Source organism: Bos indicus, chromosome 13 (assembly GCF_029378745.1).
Source record: "Bos indicus isolate NIAB-ARS_2022 breed Sahiwal x Tharparkar chromosome 13, NIAB-ARS_B.indTharparkar_mat_pri_1.0, whole genome shotgun sequence".
Lineage (NCBI taxonomy): Eukaryota > Metazoa > Chordata > Mammalia > Artiodactyla > Bovidae > Bos > Bos indicus.
The window spans coordinates 29,588,587-29,613,065 of record NC_091772.1 but is presented as its reverse complement, the minus strand read 5'-3'; the positions used below and the strand labels follow the sequence as shown (position 1 = coordinate 29,613,065).

Below are 24,479 nucleotides of genomic sequence, written 5' to 3'. Positions count from 1 at the left end.
TGTGGAGTTCTGGAACCTAATGACTGCATTGTTTTAAAGGTTTTATTGTTCATTTCTCCCCACTAAATACCAGGCTTTGTTTCTCTTAGAAATCTAATTGGATTATAATAATATTTGTAATAGAAAGGCACCTTTTTCCTCTTGAAATGAGGGGATGGTAACATTCCATGTGTTGATCAAGGTGGTAATTACATGAATTGGTCTAAATTCACTGAACTATATATGCAAGAGCTGTATTATTTCATCATATGGAAATCATTTCCCAACAAAGTTGATATAAGAAAAAAATCCAAATGACAAAACAAACTGTAAAATAACTGACAGTGTAGGCTTCGTATTTTATTTCCCGTGAAATGAATCACACCCCCTTGTTTGAATTTTGTTTTCAGAGTGAAAGACATCCAGAGTGTGTACTTAGACACAACTTTCTGCAACCCAAAATACTATCAAATTCCTAGTCGGGTATGTCTCCTTGGAGCACAGCTGTATTTCTTAAGAGGGTGGTTTGGGGAGTAACAGATGAGATGTTAATTGTTCCTGTTGCCGTGGGTATCTGGGAAGCCTGGGCGTGGAGCAGTATTAACTGCCTTTGAACCTTCCTGCCCAGGAGGAGTGCCTGCGTGGAATCATGGAGCTGGTCCGAAGCTGGATCTCACGGAGCCCCTACCACGTGGTGTGGCTGAACTGCAAGGCTGCCTATGGTTACGAGTATCTCTTCACCAACCTCAGCGAGGAGTTTGGACTCCAGGTACCTGACGACTCTTTCTTTTCTGTTGCTCTGAGCTTCCATCCTCCCATCTCCTCCTCTCCTCCCCTTTCTCATGCCCGCTCCCAGCATCCCCTAGACTGAAAACCATAAAAGATGAATGCAGTCTTTAATGACTTAATTTATTTTTGGTTGTGCTGGGTCTTGGTTGCTGTGTGGGGTTCTCTCTAGTTGTGGCAGGCTGGGGCTACTCTTCACTGCGGTGCATGGGCCTCTCCTTGCAGAGGTTCCTCTTGTTGTGGGTTTCTCTTGTTGTGGCGCGCAGGCTCCAGGGCACGCAGCCTTCAGTAGTTGTGGCACCTGGGCTCAGTAGTTGTGCTGCACAGGCCCAATAGTTGTGGCGAATGGGCTTAATTGCTCCGTGGCATGTGGAATCTTCTTGGATCAGGGATCAAACATGTGTCTCCTGCACTGGCAGGTGGATTTTTCACCACTGAGCCAGCAGGGAAGCCCTGAACACAGCCTTTGTCATCTTTATTTGCTTCCTCTTGGGAGAGTTGACAGTGGGAACAGCCCTTTGGTGAGAAGTCCCCTAAAGGACGTATTTTTTTCAAAATCGCGGGTCATGAAATTTAGTGTTTGTGACCAGCAATGAGAATACATTTGAACTAGGAAATATCTGAGGGAGTTGCTTACAGTTAAGAGTAATCACTGTCTTGTGAAAATTTACGTCAGGAATCAGACACATGCCTATCTAGACCTTCCTCGAGTTAACCACAGGGCTTTGTCCTGCTAAGTCCATTGCTTACCATTAAGTCAAAAATTCCTTTAATAGCCAAGACCCACTGAACATCATAGCTTAGCCTCATCTACCTGAAATGTCCTCCGAACACAGATTAGCCTACAGTTGGACAAAACTGTCTAACACAAAGCCTATTTTAAATGAAGTGTTGGGAGTCTCGTGTAACTTATTGTATGCTGTAAGTGAAAACCAGAATGGTTGTGTGTTCTGGACATACAACCATTCTGGTTTTCACTTACAGCATACCATAAGTGTGTGAGCTGTTCACCCTCACGATTGCGTGCCTGACCAGGGGCTGCGGCTCTGCCTCTGCCCAGTATCCTGAGAAAGGAGTGTGCCACAAATCGCCAGCTTGGGAAAAGATCACAGTTCAAAAAGTATTTCTTACTGGAGATCATGGTCAAAAGTGTATGGAGAATACTGTCCTGGGGCACTAAGCCCCTTCCCCTTGAGGGAAACACGTCAGGTCAGGCTGGGAGTCAGTATTCACCTGTCCCTTCCATGGGAGCTGAGTGCTGGGCTTTTGGGAACCCCGGCAACAAGGTGAGCAGAGTGCTTCTGGCAGTGCCCACGGCCCCTGAGAGAAGATGGATTTTTGCTGGTAGCTCTGAACAAAACAAATGCTGGAACGAGTTGGACGTTTAAATTCTGCTTCATTTGGCATCTTTTATTGATCCTCTGGTTAACAGACTTCTGCCGTGAACTTAACTTATATACAACACAATTTAGTAAAACTAAAAAGGTTTAGTGCTTTTACATTTGAAATTTAAACAATTTCTGCAGCTCTCCATAAGCCTTACTTCCTAAGTCCTTCTTTCCTTAATTTCTTCCTTCCTTAAGTTTTCCTGTCCAATATTTTTGGCATAAAGCTCCCAATTCTCCATTTTGGGACAGATTTGCTTTCATTCTGAGATTGTGGTTCCTATGTGTTTTTGGTGTTAAAATGGCCTTTTAAATAAAAATCACAGTAATTATATGTTGTGTGTGTGCGCAAACTTGCATATTTTACAGTCTGCTTTTTTTCCCCCTCATGTCCTTTCCTGGCAAAATATAAAGCTAGCCACCACCTGTCAATCCTGAATTTATTTTGTGAATTTCAGTGGTGTGTGAAATCTACAAGACTGGAAGCTCCAGCTCTGAGGCCTGGCAGGGAGAAACCCTGGGCCTAGGAGGTGCCCAGGGATGGTGGAGAGGAGGCAGGTCCTAGGAAAGTGACCCTGGAGTGAGCCCTCTTGCCAGTCTCTTAATCCCTCTGTAGGGAACAGAAACAACTTTAGAGACAAGGGAGTATAGGGACTTCCCTGGCAGTCCAGTGGTTAAGACTCTGCACTCCTGGTGCAGGGAGCACAGGTTCGATCCCTGGTTGAGGAACTAAGATCCTACATGCCTGGTGGGAAAAGAGCACACAGAAAAGGGGAGAAGAGTGAGGTTTTTTGACAGAGGGATCTGAGAGATGAGATCTGAGGGTTGATTTATAGCAACCTTTTCAAGCACCTTCATTTTCGTGCGGATGAAAATTTCCCTGTCTCTCTCTGTACATCTCAGAATTTACCTCTTTTTATCTCCTTAGGCCAGAAAAATCCATTTGTTGTTTCTTCTTGTTAGTCATTAGGAAAACAGGCAGCGAGAGGAATAAGGCTAAGTCACAGTCAGGCTTGGATTCTTTCTACACCTGTCTGGGTATTTAATTTCCACACTGATTTAACATTAGTCTAATCTGTTTTGTTATTCAGACTTCAAAATTAGAATGCTTTGGGGAGGGTGCCATTTCATTATCCTTGTATCAGTTTAGGTACTTGTTGTTTACTCTAAAATACCCAGAAGATTTAAGTAAAACTGACATGTTGGTTTTAACCATTTAAAATGTATTAGCTTTAAAATTCTGAAGGTGGCTGAGCTTTGTTCTGTTTTGCTTTGTTGCATCTGCCAGAGTCCTCCTTTCACCCAATAAAGAAGAGTGTGGAAAGGGAGGATCTGGGTCTCTGCTTCCTCTTCCTGCTGGCCTCCCCTCCTGCCAGCTGCCGGTATACAGCATGTTGTGTGTGTTTTCGTGAGCAAGTGAGTCCTTTTCTAAACATTTTATTTATTTATTTATTCATTGGTCATGCCTCACTGCTTGCAGACTCTTAATTCCCTGATCAGGAATCGAACCTGGGCCCTGGCAGTGAAAGCACCAAGTCCTACGGACTAAACCTGCTAAGGAATTCCATGAGCAAGTGACTCTTTTTTAAAAATTATTATTATATTATTTATTTAATTTTTGGTTTAACTGGTTCTTCATTGCTGCTCTCAGGATTTCTCTTTTGCAGTAAGTAGGGTTACCCTTGGAGAAGGCAACGGCACCCCACTCCAGTACTCTTGCCTGGAAAATCCCATGGACGGAGGGGCCTGGTGGGCTGCAGTCCATGGGGTCGCTAGGAGTCGGACACAACTGAGCGACTTCACTTTCACTTTTCACTTTCATGCATTGGAGAAGGAAATGGCAACCCACTCCAGTGTTCTTGCCTGGAGAATCCCAGGGACGGGGGAGCCTGATGGGCTGCCGTCTATGGGGTCGCACAGAGTCGGACACGACTGAAGCGACTTAGCAGCAGCAGCAGTAGGGTTACCCGTCATTGCAGTGTGCAGGCTTCTTATTGTGGTGCCTCTCTTCTTACAGAGCACAGGCTTTAGGCAGGCTTCAGTAGTTGAAGCCCTCGGGCTCAGGTGTTGTGGCACACAGACTTAGCTGGTTCCGCTGGATGTGAGATCTTCCTGGATCAGGGCTCAAACCCCTTTCCCCTGCATTGGAAGACAGATTTTTACCTACTGTACCACTAGGGAAGTTTTCGTCTTGATTGTTTTCGTCTGCTATGTACACTGCAATAAACCCAATACTTAGAATAAAGCATGATGTAGAACAGGTGTACAAGAAATATGAATTGAATGACTTGATGCACGGATCCAATGAAATCCACCAGCCAAGTCACCACACTTTTCACTGCCACCCACAGTGGGCAGTAACGCTGATTGCAGGGCATGGGATCTTGATGTCCTGGCAGATACTAAAAGGCATTGAAAGAGTTGAAAACTAGGCTTTGAGGAAGAAGAAAGTTATTTTCTAACTGGATGATTTACCCCTGCCCGATTTACCCTTGGATACTTTATTTACAGGAAATACAATTCCAATAATGTGCTTATTTGTGTTGTTTTCCTCAGGTTCATGTGGATAAACTAGACATGTTTCGAAACATGCCTGACATTCTCCATCATCTGACAACAGACCGTGACACTCAGATCCATGCGTGTCGACATCCAAAGGTACATGGTGAACTCTTTTTCTTACTGTTTGTATGATTCACAGAAACCAAAATTTTAGATTCAGAAGGAACCTCAGAAATCCCATTTTGTAGGCTCTTCAATTTCCAAATGTGAAAAGTGAGGCTGAGATCCCGGCATTAGATCAGGGTCATGCAGCGTTACATCACTATATTCCGTTATCATAAACCTAACTAGTAAACAGACACAGATACTTGTAATTTCTAATGAAATATATTTATACAATTGATATATGTTTATTTGTAATGAATTATGTAACGAACAATTTATTTGTAAGGAAAGTAGTAACATCAGAGCTTATAATTGAAAATTTAACAAAAGGTAATCACCATCCATTGTGGTTTACTTTTGAAACTCATGACACATGCATATTTATAAACTTTATTTTTTTTCTCATTTGAGGTAAATATCTAAATATAACTTTGCTTTGATTTTTTTTTAAATTTTTTGGCCACACCACACGGTATTCAGGATATTAGTTCCCCAACCTGGGATCAAACCCAACCCCCTGGATTGCAAGTGTGGTGTCTTAATCACTGGAGCATCAGGGAAGTCCCTTAAATTTGGAAGTAGTTACGTGTATTGGTGATCCAGTTTCAAATGAATATTTTTAGTGTCTTTGAAACTCACTGGTAATTGACTTTCTGATGCCATCATAGAACTTCCTTCTCTTATTAACTGCCAGGGATTCAATTTTGAATTTGGCTTTAACAGTTCCATTTTAATTTATATAGTCATTCAGTGTAACTCAACTACTAATTAGTGACCGTCAAATGCAGAGGGTTTGTGTGATCATAATTTTTCTCTAAATTTTTAATCTTGGCATTCAAATGCTGAGTAATTTTTATTTTAGTAAATAGCACATTTATACATTTGGATAATCACTGTAGTAGTAATACTATGTAACTCCATCAGCCAAAATCCTAAAGTTTCTTTGTCCTAAAGTAAAGCAAAATTTAAAAAAAAGATTGTTATTCTTACCATGGAGTATTCTATTTCAAACCACCACAGGAGAGATACGAGCTAAGAAATTCTTTTGATGATTGTTCAGCTTCATATTATAATTTACGTCATGAATTTACTTCATCATTTTGTTTATGTATATATACACACAAACACAGACACACACCATGCAGTTATTTAATGGATGGATAAAAATAATGTTGATACAAAGTAGAAACTGTTTTGTCCTTTTTCTGTGGGACTTGTAGTCTTTTCCCCAACAACACCCCATAAATGTCTTAATTGGCAGATTTCCTTTTGCTTGGTATAGAAAATGGCAACCCACTCCAGTATTCTTGTCTGGACAACTTCATGGTTGGAGGAGCCTGGTGAGCTACAGACCATGGGGCTGTAAAGAGTCAGATGTGACTGAGCAACTGAGTGCTACACTTTGTATAGTTGATGTACAGTATTACATGTTGCAGGTGTACAGTATACTGATTCACAGTTTTTAGAGGTTGTACTCCATTTATAGTTACTATAAAATATTGGCTCTGTTTCCCCATGCTGTACAGTATGTCCTTGTGGCTCATTTTATACCTAATAGTTTATACGTCTTAATCCTCTACTCCTATCTGCCCCTCCCCCTCCTCTCCCCACTGTTAACACTAGTTTGTTCTCTGTGTCTGTGAGTCTGCTTGTTTTTTGTTGTGTTCATTAGTTTGTTGTATTTTTTAGATTCTACAAATAAGTGATATCATATAGTATTTGTCTTTCTGTCTGACTTATTTCACTTAACATAATACCCTACAAGTCCATGCACATTGTTGCAAATGGCAAAATTTCATTCTTTTCTTACGGCACATTATCCACATTAGTTGAGGTGATAATGCTCTTGTTTTGTATTATTTTTTTTTCTAACTTTCTATTTTGTATTGGGGTATAACCACTTAACAGCGTTGTGATAGTTTCAGGTAAACTGTGAAGGGACTCAGCCATACATATACATGTATCCATCCTCCCCCAAACTTCCCTCTCATAGCTCATGGTGTATATACGTACCACATCTTGTTGCTTCCACATGTTGGCAATTATAAGTAATGCTGCTGTGATCATTGGGGTGCATATATCTTTTCAAATTAGTGTTCTTGGTTTTTTTTTTTTTCCGGATGTATACCCTGGAGTGGAATCACTGGGTCATATGAGCACCTCGTCCTCTTCATCCGGATTTCACTGTGTGTTAACACCACCATGCCTTCTTCCTGGCAGCCTCATCTCTCTCTCCTGTGTGTGTGTAACCAGCACGCCACTCCCTCCGACTCCCCACCAACCCATCTGAGTCATGACACTTCACCATAAACAAAGACATTCTCCTATATGACCACAGTACAATTCTCACACTCAGGAAATTCAGCATCGATACAACACTGTTGGATGTGATGTCGTCCATATTCAAATATCCAGTTGTGCTAATCGTGTCCTTTATGGCTTGTGGAGGGAGGAGCAAGGCTGTCCAGGATTTAAAGAAATATATATTTATATATTTGGATGCACCGGATCTTAGCATGGCATATGACCTCTCAGTTACGGCATGTAGGAGCCAGTTTCCTGACCAGGTATGGAACCTGGGCCCCCTGCATTGGGAGTGTAGAGTATTGGCCACCACACCACCAGAGAAGTCCCCAGGATATTATTTAGAATCATGTGTTGCATTCACTCAGATCTCCTTAGTTTCTTTTGATGTAGATCAAGTAAGTCTCCAGTCTTTTGCTTTTCTTTCATTACAGCGACATTTTTGAAGAGCCCAGGCCAGTTATCTTATAGAATGTCCCTCACTTTGGACTTACCTGTTTCCTCATGTCTGTCTGTCTATTATCTATGTCTGAAAATCCATCTATGTTTGTTTTTGAGACCCTGCCTACAAACAGATTTGTTGAAAATGTTAAAACTGATTTTCTGTATTTTTAAAATGTTTTTAGGCAGAGGAATATTTTCAGTGGAGTAAGTTACCATGTGGCATTACTTCCAAAAATAGAATTCCACTCCACACAATCAGCATTAAGCCATCTACCATGTGGTTTGGAGAAAGAACCAGAAAAACCAACATCATTATGAGGTAAGCAAGCAGTGTCTTTGGAGAGAAACCTTGTTGTTCAGTCGCTAAGTTATTTCTGACTCTTTGTGATGCCATGGACTGCAGAACACCAGACTTCCCTGTCCTTCATCATCTCCCAGAGCTTGCTCAAACTCATGTCCATTGAGTTGATGATGCAATCCAACCATTTCATCCTCTGTTGCTCCCTTCTCCTCTTGCCTTCAATCTTTCCTAGCCTCAATGTCTCTTCCAGTGAGTTGACTCTTCATATCAGGTGGCCAAAGGATTGGAGCTTCACCTTCAGCATGAGTCCTTCCAATGAATATTCAGTCAGGATTGACTGGTTTGAACTCCTTGCAGTCCAAGTGACTCTCGAGTCTTCTCCAGCACCACAATTTGAAGGCATCAATTAAATCAATGGTTTAAATGCAGTCTAGCCTAAACCCACTCCAGTATTCTTGCCTGGAGAATCCCAGGGACAGAGGAGCCTAGTGGGCTGCCATCTATGGGGTCGCACAGAGTCGGACATGACTGAAGCAACTTAGCAGCAGCAGCAGCAGCCTAAGCCCAAGAAGAGAATACATTACAATTGTGGAAAATAACCTCTGAAATTTAAACTCTGTTTGAACTAAAGAAATGCTGCTTCCAAACCTATCTATTGGCCAGTATCTCCCAGGGTCTACCTGCATTAGACAGACAAGAGGGTTAGAGTTGAGGTGTCTTGCTTGGCGGGGAGTCATGAATGGATGTTGTAGGAAGTAGAGCCCTTGGTGGAGTAGAGGAGCCCCACACTGATCACTGTGTTTTAGCAAATTTCCTTAATGTTCGCTACTCAGAATGTCTACAAAAATTTGTATTTCTAGAAAGGATTCTCCCCTGTGCCAGGAAGAAATTACTGATGATAGGATGATTTCACACTGCAGTAGCCTACATGAAAAGACTTGAAGTTTAGAACTTAGTTTTGATCAAGTGACCTTTAATTTTGTGTTTGCATCTCCCACCAGGACTGGAGAGAGTTCCTACAGAGCCTGCTTTTCTTTTCATTCCTCCTACAGTGAGGTAAGAGGATCCCATAGGCTCAGAACCTCGGCAGCCTTCATGGCTTCTGGGGGCATCTCTTTTTCTACTGCTCAAGGTGGGCTGTGGCTTTTCCTAAAGAAATGCAGGGAAGACATCTCAGTGGATGAGGTATGTCATTAAGTCTAAAGGAAATTGCTGATCATCACCATTTTCAAGCTAAACATTAAAGAAAACATACGATTAAGGTGTTCTCTCTGCCTTGCTTTCTAAATTTATTTGAAATACTCCACTTCAGTTCTGTTTGTCATAAAAGCATCGTAAATCTTACACAGCACATGGGACTGTATTCACTGACTTGTGATGACCTATAATGGAACAGAATCTGAAGCTGTACACCTGAAGTGAACACAATACTGTAAATCAGCTATAGTTTAATAAATAAAATTTAAAGGCTAACAGACAAAAAAAAGTGTCCCTAATGAAGTCATAGTTAAGGTAAAATACTCCATTATACAACACAAGGAATATAGTCAGTACTGTATAAGTGGAGTATAACCTGTTAAAATTATGAATCACTACATTGTATACCTATGACATATAATACTGTACATAAACTATACTTCAATAAAAAAAATTGAAAAAAAATCTTAAATCTTTTTTGAAGGAGTACTTCAATAAGAAGAAAGACGGAAAAAATATCTTAAATCTTACTTGAAGGAGCACTGCAGATAAAACCTCATGATAAGCTGCCTGGTACTGGCCAGATTCTTGGCCCCTTCCGGATTTTGATGGTACTGAAAAGCCATTTACAAAATAGTCCTCAATATTCAGAAGTGTGGAAGAACAAAGCTGATTGGGGTATACACTCTGTCCTGAGTAAGGATCAGTATAGCAGAATTACTCAGTTGAAGAGGACTTAATATGGTTATGTGAGGATACTTTTTATATAGGATATTGACCTACTAGGATGGAAGCCTGACATACGTAATTTATTTGCAAAATTCTCAAGCATTTCCAAAGTAAATGCTAGCATCTTACAAGTGCAGGGGTTCAGTAATTTCATATATTGGAGAAAAAGCGAGATCAAAGCTGGCTTTTTATGATGCTTTGTCATATATGATTGTAGTTTTGCCACTGCTGCCCTTAATGCATTTCCCTGATAATGGTTATTTTTTGTATTGGAGCTACACAGATACAGCTCTGCAGCAGTGAGCTGTGGGCATGGTAGTGATTTGAACAGCTCCAGGCAATGACATTCTTTAAAAAAAAAAAAAAATTTTATTGAAGTATGGTTAGTTTACAATGTTGTGTTAGTTCCTAATGTATAGCAAATTCACTGTTTAGTGAGTCAGTTATTTAACACACATACATTCTTTTTCAGATTGTTCTCCCTTATAGGTTATTACAAAATACTGGATATAGTTCCCTGTGCTACAGCAAGTCCTTGTTTATCTATTTTATACATAATCCTGTGTATCTGTTAATCCCAAATTCATAATTTATACCTCTGCCGCCCCCTTTCCCCTTTGGTAACCATAGGTTTGTTTTCTATATCCTTTCTCCCTCCCCCGCCCCCAAGTATTATTGATTCTCATTATTCGTGGATTCCTTATTACAAACCCGCCTGTTTACTGACACTTGTATGAACCCTTAACATCAGTGTGCATGGTGCTCTGTGGTCCTTTGCACACATGTACACCCGGGAAGCAAAGGATTGGACTCGCCTGACACACACATTCCCGACTCAGGTCGCACATGGTGGTCTCCTGCCTTCGTGTTTCAGCTCGTAGACTGTAAACAAGAGACCTTTAAACTATTTACTGCTGCATTTTCCACATTTTTGTGCTTTTGGGGTGATTTTGTTGTTTGAAAGAGCCCCCAGGTGTAATGCTGAAGTGCTGGCAAGTGTTCCTAAGCGCAAGGAGGCTGCAGTGTGCCTTATGGAGGAGTTACCTGTTTGATTTTTGCTCAGTTGTGAGTTACAGAGCCACTGGCCATGAGTTCAGTGTCCATGGACCAACAGTATATATTATGTAAGATATCTTTAAAGAGAAACTCACATAAAGCAAGATTGTGTATTTGATTGGTTGACAAAGTGCTGTGAGTAGAGGCTCACAAGAACCCTGTAGTTAGTCCACCAGGAACAGCAGTCCACCGTTTGCAGTGACTCTATGGACAAGCAGGAGAGTGTACTGGGTGTCTGTCTCCCTGAACTGTTTCTGGTGTGTAGGTTTGACCTTCCTTTCCTCTTTCTTATTCCCTTCAAAAGCCTCAGATTTCTACCAGCCTCAACTTTGGACTGATTGTACAAATCATATAGGTTGTGGGCAGGTAACAATGGTTTTTCATTGCATGCCTGCTCTGAAAGTGCAAATGAAATTGTTTATGAAAAGTAACCAAAGAATGGATCTTTGTCTTTCCCCCAGGCTTAATTAAGGTTCCCATTTTAATCCAGTTATTAATAATTGCTGAGTTCCCTACCTCTTGTGGTGCTTTACTTGAAAAAGTTGAGTGCTAATACTTACTTTGTGCCTCAGTCTCCCCATGTGCAGAAAGAAAGAAAAATCTTTGTGTTGCCATGATGACCAACTCCTAATAGTTTTATTGAATATTTAACCACGTGCTAGGTACCAGGCTAAGCACGTCACATGTGTTATGTCATTTATACGCTTAGATGAAGAATCGAAGAGACATGAGGTAACTTGACTGAGATCAATCACAAGCTCACCAAGATCTAGTAAGTGACAAAGCAGAAGCCCGTCTGGGTTGTTAAGAGATGTTTTGAGGAGGTTCTTGTTTAGCATTCCGAGCTTTGCAGAGGGCATTCATGACATGACATGTTTGCATGTCATTGTCCTTGTTTAGAATAAATCCTGAGAACAAATTAGGCAATCTCAAAGGTGTAGTTCCTCTTGGTGTATTGCTAACAATTCCATGTCAGAGGAAAGGAATGGAGTTTGAAGACCTTGTTTCCTTGTACATATTAAATACTCAGCTAAATTCCAACTTCCTGGAAGGAGAGGTATTTACTGTGGGTGAGTGACCTAATGGGTCACTATGGGTAAGGGAACTAATGTCGTGTGAAGGACAGAATCTCTGAATCCAGTCATCAGAGTGTCTCACACCTTACTGGCAGCCAGAATCACTGCTTCCCAGGCCCCATGCAGCTCGGTGTTAGGGGATCTTTGGGGATAGGGCCTGCACTTTGTGCATCTCTTCTTGAAAGGGCCCAGACACTCCCCGGGTGCAGCTGACATTGGGAGCCACAGTCTTGAGAGACTTCAGCTTCTCCTCGCTTCGCTCTTCTTTAACATCCAGGGTTTTCATGGGAGAGATAACTGATGCATTTTGTTTTCCTTCTTCCAGATTAAAGATTTCTTGAGCTACATCTGTCCTGTGAATGTCTATCCAAATGTCATCCCGTTGGGCACAACTATGGATAAAGTTAAAGAAATGTGAGTGGACTACCTGTGGCATTTATGTTGTTGAATGGGATGGACCTAGAGAATAGTTTTGGGCTGAAAGTGGGAGCAAGGATGTGGAACAGGCTAGTTAGGGGCACATCGGCTTTCTTCAAGCAAGTGTGTTCTACATAATCCTCAAGGCTTCTGGGAATCTGCAGAAGGAAGCTGTTGCAATACTGAAATTCCCTGAATGCCAGAAGGTGTTCCTCTATAAAGACCTGCTTTTCTGCAGTGCAAGAACAAAGAGAAAAGTTTTGCTCTCCCCAGTCCTACAATTAGGGATGGAGGTCTACGAGGTTGTTTAAATGCTCGTATTTACCACTTTGTTATAGGAAAGTATTTTTGATTATTAAACATTGCTTTTCTGCTTTTAATAGTAGTGGCTCCCACCCCCCATAGTCAGGTTTTCATAACCTCTATAACACTTACATTCCAGCAGCTTTCCCAACAGGAAAAATAAAATGTTTATATTATTTCAGCTTAAAGCCTTTATGCCGATCTTCCCAAAGTACTGAGCCCAAGTACAAACCACTTGGAAAACTGAAGAGAGCTAGAACAATGCACCTAGACTCAGGTAGGAAGAATGACCCTGGTGTCATGGATACGGGTTTCCCTGCAAGGCTGCTTTTCAGGGTGTTCTGGTCTGGGGAAAGCTGTCTTTGTGGTGTCTTCTTAAGTGTAAAAATTTAACTGTTGATGAAGTCCAATTTATCTAATTCCTTTTATAGCTTTTGCTTTTGGTGTCATATCTAAGCAAAACTATTGCTTAATCCAAGATCATGAGGATTTACTATCATATTTTATCATTTCTGGGTCAATTTTGACTTTTCCTTACTATAGGTTTTATTTTCTCACCTTTCTACACACCTATTGGATGCCATAACTACATAATGGTATATCTGATGTTTGTCATTGTACATTTATTTTGAACTTTTCAGTTGTATAAATATTGTGATGAACATTATATGTTAAGTCTGTTTCACAGCTCTCATTATTATTGGGTTAAACTGAATTGTAGAAATTACAGTATTTATATTGTCAAGGCATAGAATAATATCAAAATAAACTTCTAATAGCATAGAAATTTTACTTTTTTTCAGACACATACAGGTGAGTTAATGTGAAAATGTTCTGACAGAGTAGAGTTGAAACATACCACGATACTGTTATAGTCACTGATTCAGAACATGAGCTGTCCAGCTTTAGAGGTGATACAAACACATTCCACAGAAAGGTAACTTTGGCACATTGTGAAGGAGCTGTAACAAATGTATTAATCCCTGGCTTAAAATAAAGCCATAACTTGGACATTAGGATGACTACAGATACAGCAGCTAGACATCTTACGTCACCGTGAGTCCTTTAGAAGATGAGAAGATATAAACAGTTGCTTGTTTGAACAATTATAAGTTCTAACAGAACCCTGGACTTTAAGAGCTGGGTTTCGTCCCTCAATCTGCCTGTCTGGTTTCTTGACCTTCGCGTTGTCACACACCTCCAGGCCTGTCTCCTCAGTGGTAAGATGGGAAGCTCGATGATGGATCCTATACCTGCCCCCCTACCCCGTTAAAGCAGCTTTAAAAAATGTAGTTTTAAGCTATACCCTTTGTCACTGGGAAAATAGTTAATTTATAATTACCTGTGTCTTAACACCAGCTTCAGCACTAGAATAGTAAGTTACCCTATCCAGTAAGCAGTCTCATGAGCATTCCGTTTCATTCTTCAAGCTTAGGTACCATTAGAGGGCAGGGAAACATTTGTTCCCCCTTCCCTAATTCCCTGCCTTGTCATTTTCACTTATGTAAAGTACATTCTGTATGTAAGATTTCCTCATTTTCAGGATGTAAGTGGACAGGGCTCACTTCAGGCAAGTGCAGCATGCTTGAGACAGTAACGTGACACCAGACGTGGCTTATTCGGCATTTTGGTTAAAGTCTCCTGTTCCTCCCGCCCCCTCGTGTGTCTCGTGGCCTTGTGCACTTGGCACAGGCTACATGGCAATGAGCAGACACTGGGTGCTACTCACGGTCCTGGGGGCCGCTGGGATGGCAGGATCAAGGTGCTGGCAGGTCTGGGTCTTGGTGGGGGCCCACTTCCTGGCTTGTACCACCTTCTCACTGTGCACACATATGGCCTTTGCTTTGTGCATGGGCCTAGAGAAAGTGAGAAATCTGCTTCCTCTCCTCACAAAGACACCAATCCCATCATATGTGTCCCCCACCTCCCTCACCATGAGCTAATTAGCTTCTAAAGGTCCCACCTCCAAATACCATTGTGGAGTTAGAAATTAAGAATTTTGAAAGGACCACAGACATTTAGCCTGTAACATGCATGAATTAACAGATATCAAAAAATGTTCATAGAAGGAAAACTTTAGAAAAAAATTGTTTTATTAAATCAGCCAATGCATTGAACATCTACTGGCTGCAGAGCACAAAGAGTTTGCAAATGTCTCTCCTAGTGTAGATGGTTTCAAAGCCGAACTGATGTAGAGAATCAGCTGTAGAACTTAAAAAATAAATTATTCGGCCCTACTTTCAGGGACTGAGTAGGTCTGAAATGAAACATAGAAAGCTATTTTATTTAAAAAGCTTTCCAGGTAAGAACCACTGATTAAGACTCTGTGGTCTTATGTGGGGAGTGCAGATCTCTAGTCTCAACTCCCTGCCTGGCTTTATGACAAGCTAAAGGCTGGTAGTCAGGTCAGACTGTTCAGAATAATAAGCGGCCTTTTAACTTCTCCTGGAAGAAGAGTGAATTCCCATTATTTGCAATTCTATGAATTTAAAAATGCAGCTAAGTGCTGCAAATTGGATTTTTAATTAAAAGCATGAATCGGTTCCTTCTGCATTCTGTCACCTACACACCTGTTCTGTTTGTCTCACAGAGGAGGAAGACGACGACGGTCTCTTTGATGATCTTCTGCCGGCACCTTTAAGGCACAAGGTTCCAAACCAGCTGACTCTTCACCCTGAGGTGTTTCCCACGCCTGCTGTATCACAAAACCAGCCTGAGAAACGGAGAGAAAGCACAGGGTGCTTCAAAGCAGAGAGTATGCCAACGTTCCTTTGGGCAAACTTTATAGATTGTGAGGAATCCAACAGTGAAAGTGAAGAATCAGAAATTCTAGGATCAGCTCAAGGAGACACGGGTCCTGTCTTCCAGCCCCAGCAGAGGGCTGATGGGGAAGTACCGCAGTGGGAAGTGTTCTTTAAAAGAGATGCCGAAGGCACAGACGACTGTTTGGAAAACCTCCCGTCTTCCACAGAGGTGGGGGGCTCCCAGTCCCCAAAGCTTTTCAGCGATTCTGATGGGGAATCAACGCACATTTCTTCCCAGGCCTCCTCTCAGTCAACACACATATCAGAACAAGGAAGTCAAGGCTGGGACAGCCAATCGGACACTGTTTTGTTATCTTCCCAGGACAGAAACAGTGGGGATGTTACCTCCTTGAACAAAGGGGTCTATAGGCCAGGAATCAAAGAGAATATTCCTGCCCCTCAGCCAGAACAAAATGTACTCTGCCTAAAGGACACTTGCTCGGATTTCAAAAGCAGAGATCAAGATGTAAACATACTTCCTAGTGCTGGAGAAACCACCACTCTAAGCAGTGGGAAACAGATGCTTCAGGAGAAAAGGCCATTGACTCTTAGCAGCAGTGCGGATTCACAAAGCTCCTCTGATTTTGAAATTCCCTGCACTCCAGAAGCTGAGCTTCCTAAACAAGAACATTTACAGTATTTATATGAGAAGTTGGCAACAGGGGAGAGTATAGTAGTTGAAAAAAGAAAAGGCTTACTTCATTCTAGAGCAACCACTAAAAAGTCTATACTATCAGATACCAGTCAAAATCATAATAGATAAAAGTAGAATACTTAGAAATGATCCTATTACCTAAAAGGTGGCAGTAAAGAGGAAATGGATGACCGAAAAAGCAGCACCCCATGCTTCCGTCTTTCACTACCTCCCAGAGTTTGCTCAAACTAATGTCCAGAACATGTCAATAATTACATGGGAATAGGGGGAAAAGTAAACCAACTATATGCTACCTATAGGAAACTGACTTCAAAAGACTTGGGTAGGTGTACCAGTGAAAGAATGGGAAACTTTACCCTGTAAACATTACATAAAGACGCAGTGTCTATATTCTCATGTTAAAAGGTCCAGTTCACTGAGACAGAATCGAATCCTAAATGAGTAAGTACCTAACAACATTTAAATACACAAAGCGAAAACAACTGAAAGAAGACAAACTAACGCACGATTACAACTATAACAGATTAAGTTTAGAAAAATAAGGATATGGAAGAACAGAATGGCACCCTCAACCAACTGGATTTAACTGATAAAAGTACACTTCACAGCAGAATACAAGCTTTTCAAGTTCACACAGGACGATGTTCACTGATGGATCATATCCTAGGTCATAAACACACTTCAAACTTAAATAAGCTTGAATCTATTACTATAAACTGATGGCTACAGAAGAAAGTCAGCCCTTTACCTACCTCAGGTGTTCCATCATCTTTAAGAATATTGGGGGAAAGACAGTGGTAAAATTAAAACCTAAAGAAAATACTTAAAAGGCATTCAACCTCTTTAAAATCCACCAGTAGGTTATGTATGTGCATTTAATATACTCATTCACAGATATTCATAAACACTTTGGTTTGCTGATACTTCATATTAAGAAAGCAAAAGCAGAGCTTTGACTTAAGTGGAGTCTTTAAAAATCAATTTGCAGATCAATGAAACTGAAATGCATTATCACCATGCTGCATTGTAGATAAACCAAAAATAAGTACTGAATCCACAAGACTCATTAAGGTTATAGGACAGAATCAGTGGGAGAGGAGAATAAACTGGGTGTTCAGAGGAGCCAATACCAAGTGGACCTGGGAAGCCAGCCCTCTCACTTGTCCAGAAGGGAATTTTCCATTCCCAAGTGTTGGGAGAAGGATAAATTAGCCCGTGTCCATTTACACGGGAGGAAAACTGGACAGTGACTTTTAAGTTTCAACTAAGAAACTGGCACCAGAGAGGGGTAACCCAACATGATAAGGCTCAGGGCCGAGGGTTGGGGGCCTGGTGCTACTCCTTTCTGTTCTTTGAGGAATATGTTGAATCATAATTTACAGCAAGTGTCTCTGTCCTAAATTACTCAACAATTAGTTTATTAATACGTACACCAACAGAAACTGGGCTGAGCATCATAATATAGCTGCTGGCGAAGGAGCTGAAGAATGCAGAGTTTTAAGGGGACACGGAACCTTTTTTCTAGCTCAGATGCTACCCTGAGTTTTTTATGAAATACACTCTACAGACTCAGTGTGACTGGGGAAGAATTATATATTATTCTATTTTGCACAGCTCCCCTGTGAGTACCATTACCTAAATTCAACGTGAATATAAAGTCACTAGAGACTACCAGTGGCAACTATAAAATGTTTAACTCTCAACTGGCCTATTACAGGAACCCAGAGACTTCATTTTTAATTTTTAGCTCTAAAAATTAATTATACTTCATTATCATAAGTCACATAATCAAATGTAACTACTGTATACATTTGTACATACTGACCATTAAGACTTCATCTTAACAGCTTATGATCCAAGGTGGATGTTCAAAACATGCCTGTAAACATTCTTCTGAATATATTTGTAGTATTTTATAATCACCATCAATTTAATATTCCATATGGCCATATATTTATTGTTTTATATGTGATTCTAGCATAATAAATGCTGGCTGAATGTATTTAATGGCTAAGAGTACTACAACAGACTTTGATCAAAAACCCTGCAGTGATCACCAAATATTTTACAGTACAGAATTACAGCTAATACTGATATATGGTACTTCCTTTGTAACAAGGCTTAATTCTTTCACATACTTTTTACTCCTCACAACCACCCTATGAGGTAGGCACACTTACCATCTGCATTCACAAAGGAGAAGGCTAAGGCAGAGGGGTTAGTTCATTAGTAAGATGTGAAGCCAGAACTCAAACAAGACACTCAGGCACCCCAGGCCATGCTCTTAACCACTGTGCACTAAAGCCTCTCAAAAAAAGCATAAAAGTGGGTAAGATTAATTACACTGGCTGTTTGAGTTTTACTTCAAGAACTGTGATGTATAAGTGAAAAAAGTTTCAAAAATGCCAAGCTATATTATCACAAAAGAAACCCATGGCTAGCCACATTTCTTTAGGAATCCAGGACTTTGCAGTTTGTTTAAACTAACAGTAGAAACTGATTAAAAAAAAAAAAAAAGTCTGCCTGAAGCTGGTCAAATACATTAAAAGCAGTCAAGTGTAGTTTCTGATTGGGGGATGTTAATGTTAACCACAGCAGTCTAAGCCCATTTCTTCAGTGTGTTTAGGGAAGACAGCACCAACCTCCTCGACTCATGAGAAGCACAGGAGGACACACGTAGGGCCTAAGACTTGCTCAAAGGTTATCAGCTCTAATTCTAAAATTCCTCTGCACTTCCAGGCAGAACTTAGCAAAATTGTTTAAGTACTTGGTGACTAATGCTCAAAAAATTTAAGCATCCATCTACCTTATGCTAAGTACAAAATGGTACTTTAATATTCAAATGCATGAGCCATGACAATAAAAAAACTTTCTTAAAAGTAATATTTAAAAGAATGGTATAAACCTTTGGTTAATCTCAGTAACAGGTACTCAGGAATGCATCAATAATTTTCTGCCCCTTTAGCTTTACTGAAAATGACAGTAAAATATTCAGAAATACAGCTAAGGCATAATAAAAGAAAACCAAATGCTAAACTACATTTATTTTGCTAAGAGAAACTGCTTAACTATGAGTAAGTGCAGTCTAGATTTTGTGCATATGTGGGGAAAAAACCCTGAGCTTACCAACTATGTGTCAGAATCCTTTTCTGTAGATACTGAAAACAGTGCTATCAATACAACATGAACAGTGGATTAATTTACAGCGTTAACTTGATTTAAATATTGTAAACTTGATCTAAATATTACCCTTGCATATTTGCTTGATATTGAGAGAAGAAATTCTGACAACTTAGGAAACAAGTAGCTAGATGTTGACTTAAAATAGTTAAAGCTCCTAACAGCTTCATTTAGTTTCTAGTATTTTACTGCTTAAGTTCAGCTTTTTTAACGACTCACGGTTAATGCGGGTATTTAAAATGTCAAAAGCTCATTACATTTCTATTATAATAAGGACCAAATGCAAGTTTACCGAAAATAGTCATTTTTCCCTTTGTTCTCCAGCTTTACATTTCTTTAACACACAGTAGACAAGATCAAATAACTAGACAGTAAAACACTGACCAATGTTACAGCTTGAACCTGTGAGAATTATAATTCAAAGTAAGTCTGGCCCCTGGGGGCAGCTGTAAATTTGTGACTTTTTTTTAAAAAAATCACTGACACCTTGTGACTTTTTTTTTAAATCAAGAAATGGCACTAAAAAAATATTTTTTTCTTTGACGCCTCCAAATTTTGGTATGCAGATATACTCCGAAGCTCCAAACATGTAAACAATTCACCCTGTACTATGAAAAAGCCAAGTCCTGTGACAGCAATATTAACAAAGTGCAGCTTCTCCCAAGAAGAGAAGTTAAGGATTAAGATGTGAAGTGCTGCATCCCTGAAGTCAGCTCAGTTTTACCCAAGGGCTCTGCGGGTCAGGAATACCAACAGCCAGACTCAGCTGCTGTTGCTGTCACGTTGGACACCATGTCCCAGGATCTGAGGGAGATGAAAATAGTTTTTTTCCCAACTTAGGTTTCACTATGTAGGAAAAAACAAACAACCCCCTCGCCCCAAACAATAAATATAGTCACTTCAGTCTTCAGAGTTCAAGTAATAAATGGTCTCGTAATTCAGACACACTTTGGCCAAGCCAAGTTTAGCTTTATCACATTAAAAAATTTCACGTATAAAATAAGTATCTGTTCAAAATATAGATCAGGTCTTAAGAAAGGCATGCAGGCCCTTTATTAATTATAAAAATTATTAAATTTAGTGGCAAGGAAATGTTAAAACTACCTGAAATTCAGAAGATGCAATGTTAATTATTGTGTGGAACATTATCATTACATACAGCTGCTCTAAAGAGATAATCTTGTTTTTACTGTGGAGACCAGAGGTATTCAGCAGAGATCGCCTGATTCATATTATCAAGAGGGTCCTATAAAGTGCTCCATCTCCCCTGCTTGGTGCTCCAAAAGACCCTCATGGCCCCATGCCCCATCCTTTCTAAGAAGTGCATCAGCCAGCCATTCTAGAATTTTAGGTAAACTTCAGATACCTCTCCTCTACAAGATTAAAAAATCTTTTACTGGTTCAGATATCCACTCCTCCTACTGGTCTAGATTGCTTCAAAGTATTAAATCAAGCTGTAATTAAATTTTTTTACATTTAATTTTAGACCTTAAATTTCTATATCATTAAGATACCAATGTTTTAATGAAAGTAGAAAATAGAGTATAATTCAGTATCACCTATTTGTCTCAAATACAAGTACAAAGAGTTGTTAAGTAGGTAAACAGGAATGACAATAACAAAAATAGAACTTGTGTATTTGTCCAATTCTAAATTCAAGGTATATGGCAAATTGAATGTTCAATCTTAGCAACTGTTACATCATCAGTTTAACACTTAAACACTGAAGGAGGCATTTCTCTATATTCACATAGACTTCCTGTTAAGTATATAGTTGTTGATTTGCAAACAGTTTTCCTTTCATGTTTGGTATCTAACCACTGAATATGTATATGTAGAATTAGTCTATGTGACCCCCACGTTCCTCTCTTCAAAAGGATCAGTAACGCATTTGGTCAATAGTCTGAAAGGTAAATTGTAAATCAACGTAGTGTATAATCTTGATAATATGAAAAGAGTCCAAAATACTTTTAAAATGTTAACATTAGAAAAAACACTATAATCGTCATAAGTTCTATTTCCTGAAAATTCAGTTGAGGTAACCTCTGCAAGTCACAGCTCCACATTTGCACACAGTTCTGGCCCTCTTTTTGGCTGGGCTGTGGTCAATAGAATCTGAAGATACATCTCCAGAACCTGGATACATAGAAAAAGAAATACAGGAGAAAGAGTTAAGACAATTCATAATGAGTTTCAAATTTTGTATCAGTTACAAGTAAGTGTGACTATTCAGAGACAAATCATTATGAAATGTCATGAAAGGACGGTGTAGGCTAGTCAGAGGTAAAGTGTTTGTTATTACCCGATGTTTATGAGGATGGATTTGTGAAATGATGAAACTTACTAGTAAAATTCAATATACAAGCATTTCATAAATTTCTTAAGAGCCATAAAGCAAGGTCAAATAGTAACAATATGTAAAGGGCATCATACTTAGAAAAACAGTAAGTGTTTTCTTTCCTAAGCAAAGAAGACAGTAAAGCACATAAAATTAAGTGTTCACAGGAAAGCAAAGAGAATTCAATGTTCTTTTTAAAAGCCAGATTCAAGTAGAAATGGAATAAGCTCATATATGATTTAATCATATTTTCAATCTTTTGAATATACATCTTAGTAAACATTCAGAAATGTAAGGCTGAAAATTTTTTAAATTCAAGTAATACTGAAAAAAGATCTTATAATAAATAAGCTTCTATGTGGAAGTTCTGAAAAAAGCAGGCAGCAATGTGATGTAAAGAAACAGCATTACTCAGCCCCCAAGGTCAGGCAGACCTGGATTCTAGCATTAGCTCTATCAGATTAGCTTTGTGCCCTTGATGGAAAAGACCAACTCTTATAGCCTTTTTTGCCCCTTTCTATTTAGTTAGTATTTAGTTTGGTTCAGATGTTCTAAAGTCTTCTACTCTAATTAGATTTTTCACACTGAAGTTCCATCAAAGAAACTATTTGAAAATCATACCTTTCATTTGATAATCAAAAGTGAGCTCTTCTCCAGCATTGATAGTTCTCGTGGAAAATAATGCTATTCGGGGAAGACGGGTATCGAGGTTATCAATGAAAACATTGAACACCTGAAGGTTTGGGTCACACTAAAAAGGAACATGAGATCCCACTTAAGTAAAAATGACATGAATAAGCTCTTCTATATGCTATGTAAAATCATTAATTTCCCAGAGTATTAGTGTTAAATTCTATGAGAAATTAAGTGGCTTACTGTTTAGAGGGTTTTGAGGCATGCACACTGAAAAAGTGTTCCCTTACAGAAAATTTCAGACATAAACCTAGAGAAAGTAAGTTCACATACATCCACTATGCAGCTTCAAGGACTATTAACGTTTTTGTCATTCTAGTTTCATCTAATCCCAACTTCTTGTTTCTGGAGAATTTTAATGCAAGTATTAGATAATATCATTTCACCTGTAAATATTTTAGTAAGGCATCTATATATTTTCTGCTTGTTTCTAAAGTTTTTAATATTTTTGGAGAATGTTTGACAGCAGTAACTAAAATCATGGGAAGTAAAACTGCAGATAAACAGGGACTACTGTATCAAAAGTTTATTGAAAAGCCTAGGAACAGTCAAAAAAGGCCCACACAGAACATCTAGAAATAGATTATTAAAAGTAAAAGATGCTCTAGTAAGGCTTAAAGAACTGCAGTAACTGTTCTTAAAATATCAAATCATGCAATTTCATATTGCATGGAGTTTCATTTCTTAAAACTTTTGATTGGAATTATTCATCATTTTGAGAACTCTACACTAAATTCTATAATATGCAAGAAAGATCCAGTGAATTATACTAAGAAATAAAAATGACTGTTTAACTGTCCTTGAATAGAGTAACTATTTTGAAAGCATTTTGATTTTATCATTAAGAAAAAATTAAATGTTTAAGCAAACCAGAAAACTAAAATGTCAGAAGGTCTCTGATATTTCAGTACTCATCATAAACTAGTTTCTTGGTATAAAACCCAATAAAAGATTATCATGGGCTACATTCCTTCTATGGCCAACTGTAAGACTTACTCTGTGAGATACATTTTCCTTATATCTATAAAATGGAGACAATGCCAATCTAACAAGCCTAAAACTTTGTTATCCATTGAGCACTAAATAGGTGTCTAGTAACTCCTAACCTCCCTTATAGTTTTTATAGAGTGTAGTTTTTTAGAGTGTAAGTTTCTGGAGTTAAGGTTCTAACTGTATTTCTAAATTTGTTTCAAATAGGAATTGAGAATACTAGTTCATAATTTGGAAAAGTAGCCCTAAATACTTCAGTACTCAAGAAATCCTAAAATTTTATAAAAATGTTAACATGTTTACATTTTAAGAGAACACAGCAGTCTTTCTTTAGTCATACATGCTAAATTTAGCTGTATTAACATCTGTAACCCATAAAGCTGTGCTAATTCTTCAACATTTTACCTCTTTACTCCTCTGGTGATTAATTTCCTTCTCTATATGAGGATAATACCTATCTTATAAAGTTGTTGGAAAGTTTAAATGAAGTAATACATGTAAAGATTCTTAAAAGGGATAGTATTTGGTATGCACCTTGATGAATTTTCCTAAAAGAGCAGTAATACCAGGAATTAACAGAAAAGGCCCTTGTATAAAAATACTTTGGAAATAATGAAAAAGTATATAATTATCCCTCAAGTACAGAAAATCTTTTAAAACAGTACTAATTAGTCCTGTCTGTAGTAAGTGGTCCTAGTCCTGTCTATAATAAGTATCTCTTACACTGTGATTCACAAAATGAGACACATTTCCATATCGAGCTGCATCCACTGTGAATTCATCAGATTCATAGTCCAGATCAAAGAGATACGTGATTCCTTTGTTGTCATATAACTGGCCACGTCTCTCAGCTTCCTCACTGGTGATCACCTAAAAAGAAAAAACTGTATTATATAGCTGTTGCTGAACTGAAGAAACATTCATCCATAAATCTATTAATATATTAATGGCCTTCAAGTACATAAAAAGAAATAAAAGTGCCATCAAAATAAACATTTACCATAAACTATTCTAGAAAAACTAGATGAAAAGAGGTGGGGAAACGAGAGGAGAAAATGAGGGTGCTAAGTATGACTATTTAAATGAGAATTAGGACAACCCAACAATTATCAAGCTGAAATAGTATACTACTTTGGTTCTAATTTATTGATATGTTCAATATATCAATACAGGAG

The 24,479-nt window shown here is 39.0% G+C and overlaps 2 protein-coding genes across 6 annotated transcripts in view; one reads left to right on the top strand and one right to left on the bottom strand.

Moving 5' to 3' along the window:
* DCLRE1C (DNA cross-link repair 1C) overlaps positions 1–16,932 on the top strand; it is a 34,794-nt gene extending 17,862 nt beyond the window's left edge. For both annotated transcript variants that reach the window (XM_070800855.1, XM_019973092.2), the window contains 8 exons: positions 390–462; positions 608–748; positions 4,707–4,808; positions 7,748–7,884; positions 8,868–8,922; positions 12,250–12,338; positions 12,827–12,921; positions 15,235–16,932. In XM_070800855.1, coding sequence (XP_070656956.1) covers positions 390–462; positions 608–748; positions 4,707–4,808; positions 7,748–7,884; positions 8,868–8,922; positions 12,250–12,338; positions 12,827–12,921; positions 15,235–16,211 — 1,669 coding nt within the window. In that variant the 3' untranslated portion in view covers positions 16,212–16,932. The remainder of the gene's footprint in view (positions 1–389; positions 463–607; positions 749–4,706; positions 4,809–7,747; positions 7,885–8,867; positions 8,923–12,249; positions 12,339–12,826; positions 12,922–15,234) is intronic.
* The window catches only part of SUV39H2 (SUV39H2 histone lysine methyltransferase), a 30,011-nt gene continuing 18,946 nt past the window's right edge, over positions 13,415–24,479 (bottom strand). For all 4 annotated transcript variants that reach the window (XM_019973095.2, XM_019973097.2, XM_019973093.2 and 1 more), the window contains 3 exons: positions 24,028–24,174; positions 22,243–22,372; positions 13,415–21,419 (listed from right to left, as the gene is read on the bottom strand). In XM_019973095.2, the coding sequence (XP_019828654.1) occupies positions 21,313–21,419; positions 22,243–22,372; positions 24,028–24,174 (384 nt within the window). In that variant the 3' untranslated portion in view covers positions 13,415–21,312. The remainder of the gene's footprint in view (positions 21,420–22,242; positions 22,373–24,027; positions 24,175–24,479) is intronic.